Source organism: Haliotis asinina, chromosome 12 (genome assembly GCF_037392515.1).
Source record: "Haliotis asinina isolate JCU_RB_2024 chromosome 12, JCU_Hal_asi_v2, whole genome shotgun sequence".
Classification (NCBI taxonomy): Eukaryota; Metazoa; Mollusca; class Gastropoda; order Lepetellida; family Haliotidae; genus Haliotis; species Haliotis asinina.
The window spans coordinates 52231824-52247436 of NC_090291.1; the positions used below are offsets into that span (position 1 = coordinate 52231824).

The window sequence follows — 15613 nt, forward strand, 5'->3', positions numbered from 1 at the left end:
TTCAAATATATAATACATTGTGTTACTTGTTAATGATGGTGTTGAAAAGCCCGAGTTCTTTAAATGAACCTAGTGGAGGAAGGGTGGGTGGGTAGGGGTGAGGTCGGGTTGTTAGCCTTTGCAGGTAATATGTTCTCAAGCAGGTCATTGTGTTACTTGATGGTGATGGTGTTGCCAGGGTAACATGTTATTTGATAGTGTTACCAGTTATTCTCTCTGTTGTTAAGCCAGAGTTCCTTAAACCTTCCTAGGAGGAGTTTCTACAGGTCATTATGTTCCGTTTTGGTGATATTTATCTCTATGGTTCCAAGTTAGTGATCATGTTACCTGTTGTGATTTTGTTTCCTGTGTGTCATTGTGCTATCTAAAGATCATTGTTATCTGAAATCATTGTGTTTACCTTTAGGTTATTGTGTTTTCAGTAGATCTTTCTGTTTCTAGTAGATCACTGCATTACCTGACGACAATTACGTCTTGCCATGATTATATTATTTATTAGTAAGCTTTGGAAACCCATTACCCTGTCAACCACCTCAAACATATATAAATGTATACTTCGTCTCACTCGCTCGCTCGCTCGCTCGCTCACTCACTCACTCACTCACTCACTCACCCACCCACCCACCCACCCACTCACTCACTCACTCACTCACTCACTCACTCACTCACTCACTCACCCAAACCCACTCGCTCACTCACTCACTCACTCACTCACTCCTCCAGATGATGGCTGGCACTGGCTTCCTACAGTCTCTGATCACCTTCCCCAAAGACACTATCAACGATGAGACGGTCGAGCTGTTGGCTCCTTACTTTGCGTCGGAGGATTACACCATGGAAACAGCCAAGAAAGTGTGTGGCAACGTTGCCGGTCTAGCTGCATGGACTAAGGCCATGGCCTCCTTCTTCGCCATCAACAAAGAGGTGTTGCCACTGAAGGTGAGAAATATGCTGTACATGAAGTAAACAGCACTGGCAAATAATCGTCTATGTTCCATATATGGCAAGTGTTCTTTGTTTGGAAGCTGTTTGTCTTGAAGCTTCAGGTATTGATTTCAGGCAAGCCGTAAGGGATAATTAATCTTTTATTGAATCAGTCGGAAGCTAAAGTGAGTGCCTATGCCCTAATGTATATAATATAGGTCAAAATATTCTCGAAATGGGCAGCATTTGGCCTTTAACACATTATTATGATTTTGAATTGAATCATCGGTTATGCAGAATGCTACAAATTGTCATCCATGTGCTTGTATGTGTTCCTGTTTACTCACCAACTTCAGGTATTGCAATCAGGTATGAGATAACTCTCCTGCCCATCAGGAAGCACAGGTGTAATACATTGGGGAAGTGTTAGTATTTAATTCTGAAGAAGTCAGTAGCATGAACAAACTGGAAAAGATCAGTTCACAAACTAGTGTTTTTCCAAACGTAGGGAATACTATGAGTTCCAAGTCCCCTTGAATGCCATGTCTAATGTTCATCCATTTGTCTCCCAGGCAAATCTGGTGGTGCAAGAGGCAAGACTTCAGGTTGCTATGGCAGATTTGCAGAAGGCCCAGGAACAACTGGATGCTAAGGAAGCAGAGCTAGCCATTGTGAGGGCGCAGTATGACAAGGCGATGAGTGAGAAACAGGTGAGGAAATCTAGTAAACGGAGGTGTGAACATTGGTTCAGTACATTAAATCAGGCCTGAAAGGGTGTTATCCAACAGAGAGTCAAAGACTTACATCTTGCACATTCCTTAAGTTGACTTCTACATAGTATGATAGTCTCAGTGACTGAATAACAGGAAATACAATTCTACACAATGACATTTTCTTGTATGAACTGAATGGTGTGTTTCAAGTTTGGTGTGTATGATGTTAGGATGTTAACAAAAGTCAGTTTCTGTCAGTGTGTGTATCAACTATAACTTAAAAAAATATGTCATTTATTGTTTAATTCACTAAAACTTGTTGACTAGAGTATCAGTGACATTATTTGTAACAATTCAACACGAACACAGCTCTATTCTGCAAAAGGTGTCTATTTCAAGCAGGTCAGGAATCAGCATCTGTTTGAGGACATGGTCATTTCTGGTCTGCTAATGGAGTCATAAACAGCAGAAATAAATATTTACCTAATGCTATAGAATCACTTGTAATTTATTGACCTCACGTGACACTGTAGGCTCTGATGGATGATGCCGAGACATGCAGACGCAAGATGAATGCCGCGTCTGCTCTCATCAATGGCCTGGCTGGGGAGAAAGAGAGATGGACTGAGCAGAGCAAGGAGTTCAAGGCTCAAATTGGAAGGTGAGCTGGCACTTTTGTATAGATATAAACTACTCAAAATGCTTTATTGTTACACTGGACTTAAGTTTTCGACTTCATGTGTGTGAGTGAGTGAGTAAAAGATGACAAATTAAGCAATATTTTGCCCTAGGGGAACCCACAAATTTTCAATGTATACATACAGGCTTCCCTTCCATCCCTTTTCACTAGGAAAAGACTTGCTGGATTATGTCAAACAAAAATTTTATCATACACAGACATGGCACTGTGAATTAGTATTTTGTACAATGGAGTAATTTTTATGCTGTTCATCTTTAATTATGGATAACATGATATACTGTTCCTGATTCCACAGTGCCTTGAGGTCTCAATGGTTTCATTTGCAGCAGTTCAGCTTAAACAAATTCTGGATAATTGTGCACCTGATTCCAGAGCATTTCAGACTGTCAAACAAACATTGTACCCACATGCTGACAAAGGTTTCCTTTTGTCTTTGAGAGTAAAGAGTGATATGTTGACTGGTAACTGATACGTTGTCACTCTTCCTCCAGACTGGTGGGTGATGTGTTGGCCTGCACAGCCTTCCTGTCGTACTCGGGACCCTTCAACCAGGACTACCGGTCTCTGCTCAACAAGGAGTGGATGAAGGAGATGAAGACGAGGAAGATACCCTACTCCGCCAACCTCAACACTACCACCATGCTCACAGACCCAACAACGGTAAGTGCAGGAGCACCCTGACTTTTCAGTCTTTGGGCCAGGAGAGTTCCACTGTGTCATCACTCTATGCAGAGTTGTGCCTCTTAGATACACCTGGACTCAGTGAACATGGGTTTTGATGAAAGTTAATTGATCATGGCGCTGTCAGCTTCCCTCCCACAGTATTCAAACGCAACAAATTACAACTCAAATACTGTACAAAATGGATGTCAAGCATTCATATCACCCAACTATCACCCAGCAACGCAAAGATTATTGGAACATCTGTTGACATAGATGCTCGTTTCAAACTGTACATCTTTGTATAGCTAAGTCTTCTGTTATTACAGAAAAAGACAACATTGATGATTGATTTTGTTTGCAAATGTTGTTTATCCCTATGTTTATTCCTCTTGATTTATCCCTGTTGTTTATCACTGTGTGCATAGTGTTTATTCATGATGTGTTGTTTCTCGACACCAGGTGGCAGAGTGGAATCTCCAGGGACTTCCTAACGATGAGTTGTCAGTCCAGAATGGCATCATTGTCACCAAAGCAGCTCGCTACCCACTACTGATAGACCCCCAGGGCCAGGGCAAGATCTGGATCAAAAACAGAGAGAGCAAGAACGAGCTACAGGTGAAACTGAGTTATGTTTGTGTGTCCAAGGCAGGAACATAGGTCAGACATGATACATCATGTTAGCTTATGGATGATAGTGACAAGAGTCAGAAATTATATTGTCAGTATATTTTGATATGAATATGTCTGAAATTGTTTTAGTAGCTTTTGTCCTTGTGAAGAAAAAAATTGTATTTTCTTTTGTCTTAATGTTGAAGTGTGTGATGTACAAACAAACTTCTGTGGATGTGTGGTAGATACAGGTTTGCATTTTGAAGAAAAAATTCCTGTAGTGAATAAATACCCCATAGACTTTAAAACTAACACTGTGAAGTGAGTGAGGATGGCTTTTGCTATTGTTATTGGTATTCTTTCAGTATGGTCATGGTATTGTAGCTGATCTGACAAAATACTCTTGTCATATTTTGCAGATAACCTCCCTGAATCATAAGTACTTCCGTACACATCTTGAAGACTCCATGTCTCTGGGCAGACCACTACTTCTTGAAGACATAGGGGAAGAGCTTGATCCTGCCCTTGACAATGTCCTTGAGAAGAACTTTATCAAAGTCGGGACAACCCTCAAAGTGAAGGTTGGAGACAAAGAGTGTGACATCATGAAGGGTTTCACGCTGTACATAACAACAAAGCTGCCCAATCCTGCCTACACTCCTGAGATATCGGCCCGAACGTCCATCATTGATTTCACTGTCACCATGAAAGGTCTGGAGGACCAGCTCCTAGGACGTGTCATCCTGACAGAGAAAGTGGTCAGTGTTGCTCTTTGTTATACATGCTTAAATGTCATGGCAGAAACAATTGTGGTTGCTTTATCTTTTTTTGAGGAATTGTGTGATTGTCATTGTAGAAGTTGGTGACTCAAAAATGAAACATGCAGCTTTATGGATGAAGACTTGTTATTTATTGCTTAGTGACATTTCTATGTTGATAACTATGTACTTGTCTGATGGAAGAGCTTGTGTTAACTTTTGTCAAAAGCATTACCAAATAATAAGCACTGATTTATTTTTTATTGAAACTGATTTCAAGCATCCTTTGTACTTAACTGAGTTTCCATTCTCTATGTGGCAGATGATATTAGATAGCAACGTGAAGCTTGGATTTGAAATGGTTTTGACTGGGACTTTGTTTTGAATACATACTTTTTTGCCTGTAGGAGCTAGAGAGTGAACGAGTGAAGCTGATGGAGGAGGTGACGGCCAACAACAAGAAGATGAAGGAACTCGAGGACAACCTGCTGTTCCGACTCACCAGCACTCAGGTGGGTACAGTCACAAGCTGGGATGTTGTCTCTTCAGCTTTGCTGCATTGTAAAACTGTCACATCTTGGCAGGTTGGAGAATGTTTTTACAGATCTGACATAGTGTACAGAGTTGTTTCCCTTCCCACTAGCCAGGATACACAGTTTTCATCTGCATTAATGCAGGGTTTCCTCCATGACTTACTGTGATATGAATTTGAGACTGTTATATTGTCCAGACCAAACCATGATTTTGGAGAAATGTTGATTTGATATAGATGTAACTCTTGATGGATTCAGGGTTCCTTGGTCGACGATGAAGACTTGATCAATGTGTTGAATGTCACGAAGACCACATCTCAGGATGTCCGCCAGAAACTTCAGATTGCCGAAGAGACAGAGCTGAAGATCAACACTGCCCGAGAAGAGTTCCGTCCTGTGGCCACCAGAGGGAGCATCTTGTACTTCCTGATAGTGGAGATGAGTCTCGTTAATGTCATGTACCAGACATCCCTAAGGCAGTTCCTCAGCCTCTTTGACTTGTCCATGAAAAAGTGAGTTTACTTTTGTATTGTACAGCATGCCATGGAGGAGAGTGAATTCATCGTGACAAATGTGATCGTGTCATCTGTAATTTTACAATGGAGATGTGATAGAGCAAAGTATTTAGATCTCGAGACTGTTGAACATTTCTGTTCTTAATTTTTCACTGAATATCCACAAGATGGTAAATCTTAATTACATTTATATGATGTATTGGATATCTATTTATAGTCCTTTCCAGCGTATCTGCTAACAGCAGCAAATGTTTGGGGTGCCATTTTGGCAAGTTGATCCAAATTTGATTTTAGAATATCTGCTAACAGCAGAAAATGTTTGAGGAGCAATTTTGGCAAGTTGATCCAAATTAGACTTTCGAATATTGAATTGTCATGGTATGTATGTGAATAAAAGTGTACTTGGCTTCAGGATAAGTGTAATATATTTGCTAACCCAAACCTTTTTTACAGGTCACAAAAATCTCCCATCACTCAGAAGAGAATCACCAACATCATTGAATACATGACCTTTGAGGTTTTTAAGTATGCTGTACGTGGTTTGTATGAAACAGACAAGATGACCTTCACTTTACTGTTGGCTCTGAAGATTGACCTTCACTGCAACAAGATCAAGCATGAGGAGTTTTCCACACTCATCAAAGGTTAGATCCTGCATGTCCGGTGCCACCGAGTTGGCTGTTCCATTGGACACAACCCAACAATGTTACTAGAATCTGTACTTTACTGACAAAATGTAATCCCACATACACTGAGGGAAAAAATAAGGGATGACATGAAAGCACAAGTGTTCTTTTATTTGTTTCCAAGGGCAGACTGTGTGATACAAAGCATGAGAAGAAACCTGGAAAAAAATATAGGAATGCTTGTGCTTTCATGTGATCCCTTATTTTGTTCCCTCAGTATATAACATGTTACATGATTAGTCTTACCTTAAGATTTACACAGAATTAGACACAATATGTTTTCCGTAGAAAAAATTCAAGTCCCAGGGTTCCTCAAACAAATCTCAGTACTCAGTTCTCAGTTAATGGGTGATGCAATACTGACAAATTTATGAATTCAACTTCTTGTATGCTTTGATAGTGATGTTTGGGCACTGATTCTGTTACTTTCCAATATCTAAAATATTAAGCAAACATGACACTTTTTCTGCAGAAAAAGCTAACAACTACCATAACTCTATATTGAAGCACATGATATTGCAGCGTATAACTAAACTCACTCACTTGCTGTTTTGAAGTTTCTCTTGATAATCAAATCATTGGTATCACTTTGTGTGAAAAAAAGTAATTTTGCTTAGAAATGTTTATGTTATTCAACTAGTTCCAAACTTCCAACCTGTGTTCTGTCATAGATGTTTAAGATTCTGTTCATGACACACTGTAACCTTCCTGTAGGTGGCGCATCCTTGGATCTGAATGTGGTTCAGCCGAAACCCCACAAGTGGATCATTGACTTGACCTGGCTGAACCTGGTAGAGCTGAGCAACCTCCACCAGTTCTCTGGGATCCTGGAACAGGTAGAAGCAGCATTTACCAGACAATGCTAGGTGGATTCATGGTCGTAATAAGTCCCAAATATTCAAATAAATTCAACTGGTGTGTCAGAGGTGGTCTCTTGCTGATGGTGTATATCATGAGATGGATGCTAGTGTCCAGGGATGCTGTTTGTTGTATCAAGCAATTGTGCAGCATATGTGGTTGCTAACGCAAGGGTCAAAAGTAGCAAAGTGATTCTTCAGTCCCCTGTGCCTGTTGTCTCTGCGATGATAAAAGTTGGGGATGCTAGTTGGGAGTCACTGTCTTGGATGTCATTGTTGCTCATGTTTTTATGTTAATGTTCTTGGGTGGAAGTGTTCTTGAATATCATTAGTGGATGTCAATGTTACTGATGGAGAGGTTATGTCTTATGATGTCAGTCTAGCAAGTGTGAAAAGGTTTAAAGTGCAACTGAAATACATGTGTCATGGCATTAACTATTTTATCAGTATGTAATTAGATGTGTTACAACAGGAACTCACTAATTCCAAAACATCCATCGATTTGATTATATCCTTCAGGTAACTCGTAATGAGAAGCAATGGCGACAGTGGTTTGACAAAGATGCTCCAGAAGAAGAAGTGATCCCAGATGGCTACAACAACTCCCTGGATGTGTTCCGACGTCTGCTGCTGGTGAGATCATGGTGTCCAGACCGAACACTGTCTCAGGCCAAGAACTACATCGGAGACACATTAGGCCAGAAGTATGCTGAGGGTGTGATCCTGGACATCGAGAAGATGTGGGAAGAGAGCGTCTGCCGCACACCAATGGTGTGCCTGCTGTCCATGGGGTCAGATCCAACCAACAACATTGAGGCTCTGGCCAAGAAGTTCAGACTAGGTATGGAGACACAGCATACTTCATGTGGAAAACATCATTGGTAGATAAAAAATTGAAATCAAACAGACACTATACTTTTCTTATACCAAAAGTATCCATGAGGAAAGTAAATTTAGCTTATTCAAGCATTTATTGTGTGAAAGTTTAAACTTGGATAAAGTTTCCCTTATGAAACTGACAGGCATTTTCTATTCTGTATTAAAACAACAAAATATGTTTGCCCACTCTGGAATGACTTCATGTCTGCATCTTTGTATTTCTCTCACAGAGTAATGGGCTGTATCATACGGGTAATTTTGTAGATTTTTCTAGGATGAAAGATAACAATAGAAAAGTCATGATCAATTTTTAGCCTGTTCAGAAATTCACTGGGGAAATTTTAACCTTGGCAAAAGTTTCTCTTATGACTTTCTGAATTCTATTCTTCAAAATAGATAAAATAAATATTTGACAAAATAATTGACATTGTACACCTGCTATCCCTCTGTTGATCCAAGTCTGTCTTCATGAGTGTTTGTTTTCCTCTCACAGAGTACCGGGCTATATCCATGGGCCAGGGACAGGAAGTGCATGCTCGACGCATGTTGGCACAAGGAACACAGAATGGTGGCTGGCTCCTGCTTCAGAACTGTCATCTCAGTCTGGACTTTGTGGAGGAGGTGATGGACACCATTATAGAGACTGAAAACATTCATGAAGAGTTCCGTCTGTGGGTCACCACCGAGGTGCACCCCAAGTTCCCGATCAGCTTCCTCCAGGTGAGACTCAGAATTACCTCGACTTCTAACTAAAACTTTCATTTCTTGTTTTATTGAGATCCTTAGTGACCTTGGGATACTGACTAACCTTGTATTTTGCCCACAGGAAGTAGAAGTGAAGCTTCTTTTTTTTGAGGAATTAATTACAAGAACACAGACAACAGATTTTAGTAGTTATACAAAATAAGCAGTATTGTGGAAACTAAACAAGTTATAAATGATTCTTCATAGTTGATAATGTCTATTCATCCTGTACCAGATTTCCATCAAGTTCACCATGGAACCACCCCAGGGTATCAAGGCGGGTCTGAAGCGAACCTACGCCAGTATGACCCAGGATTACCTGGACATCTCCAACATGCCACAGTGGAAACCGATGCTGTATGGCGTCTCCTTCCTTCATACCACGGTGCAGGAACGCAGGAAGTTTGGTCCTCTTGGTTGGAACATCCCGTATGAGTTCAACGCCTCTGACTTCAATGCTAGTGTACAGTTTGTCCAGAACCATCTAGACGACATGGACATCAAGAGAGTGAGTCATGAGTTGGTATTAGTGGGAATTAGGACTGCATGGTGCTGCCAGTATACTGATAGATTGCTATACACCATTATTTTGGTCAATACACAGAACTAGCGGGAATGATTGGGGACTTTTTCTTTTCAATTCCATTCAGGTCACAGATAGAATAGTCTCAGTGTTCAAAACTGAATAATGGCAGAAACTATTCTGCTGGGAGATGTTCATTCAGAAGTGATGCTTGTTACAGACAGTTACTGATATGGAACTTGAACTCCAGGGCCCAATTATCGAATACTATGCCTGTTAGACTCCATTGTAAAGAACTGTGAATTTTAAAAGTTATTCTTCTAAGATCACTTTGCGAACGAACCATATTTGGCCATATTACAGTACTGTCAATACAGTCAACTAAAATCATTTGTTGCCTCACCCAGCCAAGTGAAGTAACAAACTGAAGTCCAAATGGTTGAATGTTACACAGAAACCAGTTGATTATTCTGGGAGAGGAGAGCAGATATGAGATATGTTTAGTCTGTGAGCATGCAGCATCCCCAAGTGTACGATACTAGTGTTTTGTGGTCAGTGATAGCTGAAATTTATACTAAATACAAAAATTTGTATGTACATGTATGGTTATTGTGTTCATAGGGTGTCAACTGGACTTGTGTGCGATACATGCTAGGTGAGATCCAATATGGTGGTCGAGTCACAGATGACTTTGACAAGCGCCTCCTGAACACTTTCTGCAAAGTTTGGTTTGGGGAGATCATGTTCACTCCTGCCTTCAACTTCTACAAAGGCTACGTCATCCCCAAGTGCAACAAGCACAGCGAATACATGGAGTACATCAACAACCTGCCCATCAAGGACACACCAGAAGCCTTCGGACTGCACAGCAATGCTGACATCACGTACGTTATAATCAGTGAGAAGTTCAGGACAGACCAAATTATCTATTGCTGTAATGTTAAACCTGTCTTGCAATAGTAAAAGAATACAAACAAAACACAACCAATACCATTCATGGCTAAGATGTGTTTCCTGAAAATAACATTTTGCTACATCTTTTATTTCAAGAACCTAAATCAATTCTTTAACTTTGTTACCTTTGTAGAAAGTGCTTGTCTGTGGAACTTTATTTATATATTTTGGTTGTAAATATATCTTTGTGTTGCTTGATTGACTTGGCTGTTAGCAGTGACAATCTAGTTCTGTGAATACTAGAACTGATTTTTCGCATTGGCAGTAGAATGTGTGATTTGGAATGTGTGTTATGCTGCATGTTGCTGTCTATTGCTAAACTGGTTCTAGACATAAAACACAAGGCTTGTTTGTAACACAACCGTCTTTGTGATGTTGTCATTACTTCTTGAAAGTTAACACTGTGTGTGGACATTTGCAGATCATCAGGACATAAATGTTTACCCCGGTGCTTTCTCTGCAGTTACCAGAGCAGCACAGCCTCCAACATCCTGGACACCATCCTCCAAATCCAGCCCAAGGACAGCAGCGGCGGCACTGGGGAAACACGTGAATCCATCGTCTACCGTCTCTGTGACGACATGTTGGACAAACTGCCTCCTGACTACATCCCGTTTGAGGTCCAGAATCGACTCCAGAAAATGGGCATCCTGCAGCCGATGAACATCTTCCTGAGGCAGGAGATTGACAGGATGCAGAAAGTCATCACGTTGGTGCGCCTGACCTTGACTGACCTCAAGCTGGCCATTGATGGTACTATCATCATGAGCGAGGCGTTGAGAGATGCCTTGGACTCCATGTATGATGCCAGGATTCCTAAGGCATGGCAGAAGGTGGGGCAGAGTTTCAGGATAAATATACTACTCAAAACAACTGATGTACTCATATATCTACTACAGAATATATACTACAGAAAACTATTTCTATTTCTGACACATATGCAACAAATTGATGAATATAATGAACCAGTTTTTGGTCTGGGCCATCAGCTGAGTATTTTATCAGATAAAAGTCCAAATGCTTATAATGAACTATGTTTATAACAGACTAAACTTAGTGGTCCTTTTTAGCTTGTCATTATCACACATTGCTGTGTTAAAGGTAGGTTGGCTACTAGCATACGGCTGGTTAAAAAAATGTTCTGTCCAGTACATCAGATCCCATATAATAGATATTATATGGTCTCTGAGTACATGTACTATATGTAACTTGACCCCCATTAATCATCTGGATCTGTTTGTGATCATGTGACCTTGCTGTCATAGATATCCTGGGACTCCAGCACTCTTGGCTTCTGGTTCACTGAACTCATCGACCGCAACAGTCAGTTCAACACCTGGTGTTTCGAGGGGAGACCAAATACATTCTGGATGACTGGCTTCTTCAACCCACAGGGATTCCTCACAGCAATGAGACAGGTCAGAACAAATTCAGTCCTTCAGACATACTGGTGTCACTTTCACAGTTTGCTGACTACCAAAATAACTGATTTAAATAAGCTGGTGTATTTCAGTATAGTATCCATCTCAGTCATTCATCGTTGTATGTATGTTTAAGTATGTTTAAGAAATCTATCAAGAGCATAAAGTGGTCTGCCCCGTTGAGTTTCATACTTGAAGAAGTCATAGACCTTGAAAATTAAAGCTTTAACATCAGCAGTAAACTTCATTTTGTGAGATGAATCAATCGCTCAGTCAGTAGGATAAACTGTCATGTGACAAATTTGCCCGTGCCCCTCGCTTACCTGGCTGTTACCTAAGCTGTTCCTACACCCTTGTCACAAATCTTGCAGCATCAAAAGAAAATAATGATGGTTTGTGAAACAACTTTTATATTTTGTTGACAAAAATTCTAACAAAATTCTGCAGAGTTGATGTGGTTTTCCTATTAACTTTGGCAACAGTTCATGTCATTTACGACTATTTGTTTTTGAGTTAGAGTGCAATTCATTGGGGAGATTTTGACTCAAATGGACTGTAGATAGTGCTTTTGCCTTTATTGAGGATGCAGGTCCAAGGTTAATTATCTGTTAAGAATTTGGTTTTCCTTCAAGATACAGTTTTGCAAAGTACTCACCTTGGCATAAAGGGGCAGTGGGGTAGCCAAGTGGTTAAGCCTACGCTCATTATAGTGAAGGCTCATGCTCAATTCCTTATCTGGTGCACCTCTGCTGTGATATTGCTGGAATGTTGCTTAAAGCTCAGTTAAAGCCAACTCACTCACACAAGTTGGCATGAATATCACACATTCATTCATATTGTTCCCATGAATTGTGAAAAATATATGAATCCTGTTTGAAGAGAGCTAAACAACATTATTACCATGTCGTCATTTGTGTCTACAGGAAGTGACACGTGCCCACAAGGGATGGGCCTTGGATACAGTCATCCTCCATAATGACGTCACCAGGTACAACCGTGATGATGTCACTACGCCACCAGCAGAGGGCGTGTATGTGTATGGTCTGTACCTGGAGGGTGCTGGATGGGACCGCAGAGGAAGCAAGCTGATTGAACCCAAGCCAAAGGTGCTGTTTGAGCAGATGCCAGTGATCCACATCTATGCCATCAACAGCACATCGGGGACAACAGATGCACGCATGTACTACTGTCCCATCTACAAGAAGCCACGGCGTACAGATCTCACATACATTGCAGGTGTTGTCCTCAAGACAAACCAGCCACCAGATCATTGGGTGCTCCGTGGTGTGGCCCTTCTCTGTGACATCAAATAAACTTCTTTATGAACTTTAAATGAGAAGAAATGTGATCTGATTTTCTAGATATTATGAATACCCCTAGCTTAAGTTTGACATTTCTTGACATGAAAATATTTTCTGTTATTGAAAAGTGGTCCTGATTCGTGTATGTTCAAATATTACCTTGCTTTGTATATAAATTTTTTTATTAAACTTTGGTAGTTAATTGAACCTGCTTGCGGGGACACTTTCCTGACAGAAAAGTACAGTTCTTGGAACAGTGTTATGTGTGTTCTTAAACACAGTCGAGAGCTGGTTATATTGCTCAAAATTACCACCGGAGCGAGTGTAGATTTAAATTAATTAGAAAACCTGTTAAGAAAATCCTTTCACTTCTAATCATGGATGATCAACTATTTGCATGGACTGTTGTGTTTTTATCCATTTGATCAAATTGATAATATAAAATTGTCTGTAATTTTTATGTAGATCTGTAATTTTGATTTGAAAATGAGCCTTTTCAGAATGCCTACAGTGTTCCTCTTCTGACCTGATGATAGAATAGTGCATTCAGTTTCCATACTGCTTTAAATCCATTCAAGTTAAAAGTGCAGAGATATTCTTTGTTTGTTATGAATCTGAGTCTAATTTCTTGATACAAATTATTGTTATAAATATTCTGTGAATATTCATTTGAACCGTCCATTGTACCCTCTTTCAGTGTATCTGAGAGCCCCTACACACTGTGATAATACATTTATATACATATTTACTATGTGTTTAGCTGGTACATAGAAGATAGTGCTTCTACAAACGTATATTAGTTTGATCTTTCATGCATTCAGTATACAGCAGAGCAATGTTCAAACAGATATATACCCACAGTATGAGATCTTTTGTATTTGTTAGGCAAGGTCATTTTTTGTCCTTTTTCATAAATAAACTTTCTCCTAAAAGAAACATGAAAAAATATATGTTCACAATTTTTACCATGTTTGAATGTTTAGGGTTTTGTTTAAGTTTGATACACGAAGAAACAAAACTTGTTCTTGCCTGACCATTGACCAGTTATTCTAATAGCACTATGTCAGACATGTAGCTTTAGTTAGGTTTGGTAGCATTTACATTCCTCGTGGTAATTGTGATACAACTTCTTGCAATAATATCCAGTGTAGTGATATTTATTATGCATGAGTAGTAACAGATTTCCGAAACAGTATTTCAGTTTTATGTAACTTCAGTATTCAACGTGACATCCTTCATCTGCATTTGATGAAGTTCCTAGTCCAGAGTTGTCTCCCCTGGCTGTATTCCATGTAGGACATTTTGACAACGAACTGTGATAATGAAACTTTTGATTTGATTGGCTGATATATTTTAATATTTATTGTCCTGTACAGAATTGTTACTTCTTATACCTGTTTAGTTTCATCCGAATGTTCCATACATCCATGTTTATTCGCTGTCTATAGTTTATGGAATAAATTAGTTTCGTAACTAATAGTGCAGATGTCTTCATTGCTTCAGTGACAGACACTACTTAACTTTACTGTGAAAATGTAATCAAGACATAACATATATCACGCCTTGATCTTGTTATAAAAATGGTATTGTGTACCTTCAGCGTTTAGCTGTGGGAGCTCTGCAAATTTACATTTGTTAGGGGCTACACAAAGTCCCTGATATGGACCTTTTGTCAATTTTTGAGGAAATTGAGGAGGCTGAGTGGGTTAGATCACTGACTTTGTGTGCTGCGATTAGGTGCCTTACTCTGAATGTGTTGGTTTGAATCCTGAGATGGGATTCGACCCCAAAAGTACTAGAATCTGTACTATACTGAGAAAGTATAATCTAAGGAAAAGTTGAGCACCTACCTGACACTAACCTGTATTAGCAGGTTTCAGTGAGACCCACTGGCGCTTGCCATGGTCAGCAAAGTAGCCCAAGGTTGTTACCTATCAAGTGTGATCAAGTGAGAGTCTCATGAGCATGGGGTGTGCAGCTATGTGCTGAATCAATTTCATTGTCAAACACTGCACGCACACTAGCCTACATCCGATTTGTTTACAAACCAAATGGGTTTGCTCATTGCTACTTTTCGTAAATGTATTCTCTGTGCTGGTCCAACCTGTCCTTGTTTGCTAGGAAATGGTATTGTGCTTTTCAAGACAATCATGGAACATTATGACGTAGTGTCAGCCATCTCACACATAGTCCATTGAACACCATTGACTTGCACTGGGTGCTCTGTATCGGAACCGCCAAACGGTTGTCAGTTATCTTAATCAACAGAAGGCCCAGCAGCACTATGGCTACATTGATGAGATATCAGTTTGCCCATGATTCATTGATTCATGTATACTGTAACAGACATGATCTGATATAAAATCATTCTGTCATTGAGTTGAATGCAGAATGACCCAGTGCCAGCAAACTTATCCTGTACCAGACAAGGTTGCGACAATTCACTGTTTGCCATCTCTTGAAGACACCATTAATGATGTTTTGGGAGACATTTTTTGTCAGAAGCTGCATTGTGTAACAAAGCTTCCTGCCACCTGGTGGCATCTAGAAACATTGAAGGCAATGCTCAAACATCTCCGAGGAGACATTTCCATCACAGTCAAGACTTTGTCCAAGTGCTTCTGAGCAGTTCTTATGATTATGTCCATAGCAGTTTATAGATGGATAAATATTATTACTGCTATTATAGAGTTACCAAACTGTAATGCAGCTAAAGACATTTACAGAGTCTCACAAAAATAGTCACTTTTCATAAACTTAACTTTTCTTTAAACAACTTTTCATCGTACCAAATATCCAAGAAACCTACAGTGTTCTCTTGATTAAGCACATG

The 15613-nt window shown here is 39.9% G+C and overlaps 1 protein-coding gene across 2 annotated transcripts in view; it reads left to right on the forward strand.

Annotated features, from left to right (window-relative positions):
* Nucleotides 1-14257, forward strand: part of LOC137257885 (dynein axonemal heavy chain 5-like) — a 91796-nt gene extending 77539 nt beyond the window's left edge. For both annotated transcript variants that reach the window (XM_067795376.1, XM_067795377.1), the window contains exons 50-66: nucleotides 724-939; nucleotides 1497-1634; nucleotides 2171-2298; nucleotides 2829-2997; nucleotides 3460-3615; nucleotides 4029-4367; nucleotides 4775-4879; nucleotides 5159-5412; nucleotides 5869-6059; nucleotides 6816-6937; nucleotides 7478-7799; nucleotides 8331-8557; nucleotides 8817-9089; nucleotides 9726-9988; nucleotides 10522-10891; nucleotides 11324-11476; nucleotides 12403-14257. In XM_067795376.1, coding sequence (XP_067651477.1) covers nucleotides 724-939; nucleotides 1497-1634; nucleotides 2171-2298; nucleotides 2829-2997; nucleotides 3460-3615; nucleotides 4029-4367; nucleotides 4775-4879; nucleotides 5159-5412; nucleotides 5869-6059; nucleotides 6816-6937; nucleotides 7478-7799; nucleotides 8331-8557; nucleotides 8817-9089; nucleotides 9726-9988; nucleotides 10522-10891; nucleotides 11324-11476; nucleotides 12403-12792 — 3816 coding nt within the window. In that variant the 3' untranslated portion in view covers nucleotides 12793-14257. The remainder of the gene's footprint in view (nucleotides 1-723; nucleotides 940-1496; nucleotides 1635-2170; nucleotides 2299-2828; nucleotides 2998-3459; nucleotides 3616-4028; nucleotides 4368-4774; nucleotides 4880-5158; nucleotides 5413-5868; nucleotides 6060-6815; nucleotides 6938-7477; nucleotides 7800-8330; nucleotides 8558-8816; nucleotides 9090-9725; nucleotides 9989-10521; nucleotides 10892-11323; nucleotides 11477-12402) is intronic.
* Nucleotides 14258-15613: the final 1356 nt, after the last annotated feature.